Source organism: Podarcis bocagei, assembly GCF_964188305.1.
Source record: "Podarcis bocagei genome assembly, chromosome: W".
Classification (NCBI taxonomy): Eukaryota; Metazoa; Chordata; class Lepidosauria; order Squamata; family Lacertidae; genus Podarcis; species Podarcis bocagei.
The window spans coordinates 84,488,234-84,492,981 of NC_138131.1; the positions used below are offsets into that span (position 1 = coordinate 84,488,234).

Sequence of the window (4,748 nt, forward strand, 5' to 3'; positions counted from 1 at the left end):
AAGGAATACACAGCCTCTGGAAAGGTGAGTCCTCTCTGTTGCAACTCATGTCTCAGATTTTGCATCTCCATCAGGTGTGTACGCACATCTCCACCTTCAGCAAGAGCCATACCATGCAGCTTGGCATAGTAGTACATTGAGGAACCAGCTTCTGTCCTCAAGTGAGCCTCTCTTAAAGTGTCCCAAATTTCTCTGGCTGTGGTCTTTCCACGCAACAGACAGAGCTCTTCTGGGGATACTATCAATGTAAGTGTTCCCCTTGCTTTGGAATCCTTAGTAGCCCATTCAGCTGTAATTGGAGCTGGGGGGTTGTCTGTAATAACATTAAACAGACCTTCTTTCCGCAGAATTGCCTCTGCATAGAGTACCCAGTCCGTATAGTTTTTCTTATTGAGCTTAGGAATCCCAAAAGCATCAGCCAGCTTTGCATTAGCCATCATTGCTGCTTTAAACAAGCTGTGTCTGTGTACAGCTGCTTCCAAAAGCGCTTGTAAAGGTACTTTTGGTTTTCAAGCCTCCCAAGCCTGTGAGCTTGTGCCTTAGAGCCTTTGCCTGTATCGCGGCAAAACGGCTTTAAAAGTTCAAAGTCCAGCCATAAAACCATAACCTAGGAGCTGGCAGGCTGCCCGGAGCATGAGCACATACCTTCTCATCAATCAAACTTGACGCGCAGAGCAGATAACGCCGATCCGTTTCTCTGTCCCTCTGCCGGCATTCCGACTCGGCTTCTGGAGTCTCCATTCTTCAGTTTGATTGCGTCTTTCTGGGCCCGGAACCAAAAATGTTGTATTTGCAGAGTCCTTTACACTGCGGAATGATGAGCAGTACGTGCCACATGCTTAACTTGCTTTATTTACAGTTCAATGTTGAGAAATTACAAACATGCATCTTGCCTCTGCGGGAGCAGAGAAGCAACCGTCCTTCTCCTCGGAACAAAAGAACACCGAGAGAACAGTGAAAAACAGGAAACCAGTGTACGTCACATCCAGTCTCCCATTCCCGTGGGAAAACCCAACAGTACTCTGACTGTGGAATGTAAACATTGTCTTGTGACAAGCACTTCGCTGCACAGTGAAGAGAGCAGAAACCAACATCAACAACTTTACACGCAAGGGCCGCAAAAAGAGACTGAGATAGACCGATTCTTAAAAATTAATGGACTACCAAAATTACCCCAGGACAAGAGAACAATCCTGAATTACAAAATAACACAACAAGAAATTGAAGGTGCAATTCAGAACATGCAATTAGGCAAATCTCCAGGGCCTGATGGACTTACCTCCAAGTACTACAAGACATTGAAAGACTATTTGATACAACCATTAATGGAGGTTTGTAATCAGATTATGGAGGGGAAGAAGGCACCGGAATCGTGGAAAGAAGCATACATCACATTGATTCCCAAACTGGAAACTGAAAAGACTCAACTCAAGAACTACCGTCCCATCTCACTCCTAAATGTGGATTACAAAATTTTTGCAGATATTTTGGCAGGTAGATTTAAAAAAGTCTTGAATGAAGTAATTCATAAGGACCAGGCAGGCTTTCTCCCAGGTAGACATTTATCTGACAATACTAGGGACATTATTGACATTTTGGAGCTTTTGCAAACAAATATGAATGCTAAAGCAGTGTTAATTTTTATAGATGCGGAGAAGGCCTTCGACAATATATCTTGGAAGTTTATGAAGAAAAATCTTAAAGGGATGGGAGTGGGACGGGGGTTCGAAAATGGGATAGAGGCAATCTATTCAGAACAAAAAGCTAAATTGATAGTTAATAATGTGGTGACAGAAGAGTTTAAAACTGAAAAAGGAACACGACAAGGTTGCCCTATATCCCCTTTGTTATTCATCTCAGTCCTGGAGGTGCTTTTGAACATGATTAGGGAGGACCGGTTGGTGGAAGGAATACAGGTCGGAGTGAAACAGTATAAACTTAAAGCTTTTGCAGATGACCTGGTTTTAACATTACAGGAGCCGGAATCTAGTACGAAAAGAGTTTTGGAATTGATTCATGAGTTTGGTCGGGTGGTGGGATTCAAATTGAACAAGCAAAAAACTAAGGTTTTGGAGAAAAATTTGACACCTTTGGAATCAGAAAGGTTTCAGAAAGAGACAGACTTAAATGTGGTTAAAAAAGTGAAATACCTAGGGGTTAACTTGACTGCGAAAAATATTTAAAGATAACTATGAAAAATGTTGGTCAGAAATTAAAAAGGACTTAGAAATTTGGTCAAGATTGAAACTTTCCTTGTTGGGTCGAATTGCAGCTATAAAGATGAAAGAAATGAAGACATAAGAGGGAAAATGATCAAAGAACTCTCTAATTGGCTAGGTCTAAGTGAGGAAGAGATGGCATCTTCCGTAGATAATGTATTTAGGATGACAAGGCCCAAACATTTGAAAACGAGTAAATTCTTGGGGGATTGCTTGGTGATCTTCAACTCTCTGGAAATGAAAAATCTAATTTTGAGAAAGAGCTATAATAATAGATTAAGAATTGATGGAAGGCCTATTATTATTTACAAAGAAATACCGGTTAGGCTACTTCGCAAAAGAGATGGATATAAACAAGTGGCAGCAGCTTTGAAGAGAAACGGGATACCATTTCGATGGGAGTTCCCGGAAGGGATTGGTTTCTTCTATAAAGAGAAAAAATTCAGATTGTTGGACACACAGGAGGCGGATAAGTTTTTGAGAAGATATGAAAAAGATTTGGGAAAGGCAGAGAATAGACCAAGGAGTAGAGAGGAGGAGGAGGAAGGGGAAATAAGGAGTAGACAGGAGGTGGAGAGGGGAGTAGGGGAGGGGGTAGTGGAATCAGATGAGGATGACGATGAGGCCGTAGTGGGAGTGGAGACGGCAGAAGAGGAGGAGCTCTCAGGAAACAAAGGCGATAGATTATAGTTTGTGAATCCGGTCAAAGGTACAGAAACAGATAAAGGTAAACAATAACACACACACTAAAATTTTTATCCTGGAATGTAAATGGGCTGAACGAGAAAGCCAAGAGGAATAAAATTGAGAAAGTTGTGAAAAATAAGAAGTATGACGTAATCTGCCTTCAGGAAACTCATATTGCTAAGAAACACAAACATATCCTGGTGAATAAAAAACTTGGAGTAGAGTTTATTAATTCGGAAGTTAATAAAAAAAAGGAGTAGTAATATATGTTAAAGAGAAGTGGGAACCGACTCTGATCTGTAAAGATGAGGAAGGAAGAATCCTAGGGATTCAATTAAATTTCCGGGGGGGAAAAATTAATGTTGTGACGGTATACGCTCCGAATACAAATAGAGCAGAGTTCTTTGAGAAACTTGAAAGCATGCTACTAGAACTGGAAGCTCACAAACTAATCCTGCTTGGGGATATGAACGGTGTTCCGGCGCCGGACCTGGACAGGAGTGAGAAGAAGGGGAAATTGAATAGGGGAAAATTGCCGAAATCATTTAGTGATATGGAGGGAAATTTAGACCTAATCGACATCTGGAGGCACAAAAACCCTACTTCTAAACAGTTTACCCATTATTCCGAACCCCATCAGAGCTGGGGCAGAATCGACCAGATCTGGATGACAAGATTACTCTCGCTGAGAGTAAAGAAATGTGAAATCCACCCCAGGACAATATCTGATCATTGTGCCCTAGATATGGAAATAAAAAATGAAGTGAAGGGACAATATAGGTGGAGGATGTGTGAGAACCTATTTGATAGCGAAGAGGTGAGGGAAAGAATTAAAGGCACCCTAAAAGAATATTTGGATTTAAATTTGAACAAGGAAACCCCCATAGACATGGTATGGGACGCCAGTAAGGCGGTTTTGAGGGGCCTATTAATACAACAAAACAATTATAGGAGAAAAGTAAGGGAACGTAAGAAAGAGGATATCCTCACTCAATTGAGAAAATACGAGAGAAAATTGATTATAAACCCAACAGATGATGATGCCATCCGAGCCTCCAAGGTGCTTCAATCTCAATACTCAGCGATACTAAATCAGGAGATAGAATGGAAAATTAAATTTACAAAGCAGAGGTATTTCGAGTCAGCAAATAAAATGGGGAAGTTACTTGCTTGGCAGCTAAGAAAAAGAAAGAAACAAAATGTGATTAATAAAATAATAGCGGAGGATAATATCATAGAAGACCCAGATGAAATAGAAAATAGGTTTACTCAATTTTTTGAAAAGCTGTATGAAAGAGGAAGGGAAAACAGCGTAGAAATTAAGAACTATCTGGACCAAAGCGAAGGGAAATATATACTAGAGGAGGATAGAATACAATTGAATAAGGAGATCACAGTAAATGAGATTAAGGAGGCCATTAGCAGGATGAAGAATGGGAAAGCCCCCGGGCCGGACGGTTTGTCCGCAAAATATTACAAAACGTTAGAGGAATACCTAGCCCCGGTGCTTAAAGACGTGATTAATAACATCCTCCAGGGAGGGAAGATCCCGGTTTCGTGGAAAGAGGCATATATAACCTTGATCCCAAAAACAGAGAACGAGAAAACAGATATAAAAAACTATAGACCAATCTCTTTGCTTAACAACGATTATAAGATCTTCGCTGATATTATGGCAGGCAGACTTAAGAAGCTTTTAATGAAATATATACATAAAGACCAAGTGGGATTCCTCCCTAATAGACACCAGAAAGAAAATGTTCGCCACATATTAAACATTATTGAATACCTAGATATGAGAATAGATATCCCAGCAGCATTAATCTTCATAGATGCCGAAAA

At 40.5% G+C, this 4,748-nt stretch overlaps 1 protein-coding gene across 1 annotated transcript in view; it reads left to right on the forward strand.

The window, feature by feature from the left end:
* Positions 1-3,372: 3,372 nt before the first annotated feature.
* LOC308578158 (uncharacterized protein) overlaps positions 3,373-4,748 on the forward strand; it is a gene marked incomplete at both ends in the record, with an annotated part of 87,862 nt that continues 86,486 nt past the window's right edge. The window contains one exon of the mRNA XM_081178418.1: positions 3,373-3,406. Within this exon, the coding sequence (XP_081034544.1) occupies positions 3,373-3,406 (34 nt within the window). The remainder of the gene's footprint in view (positions 3,407-4,748) is intronic.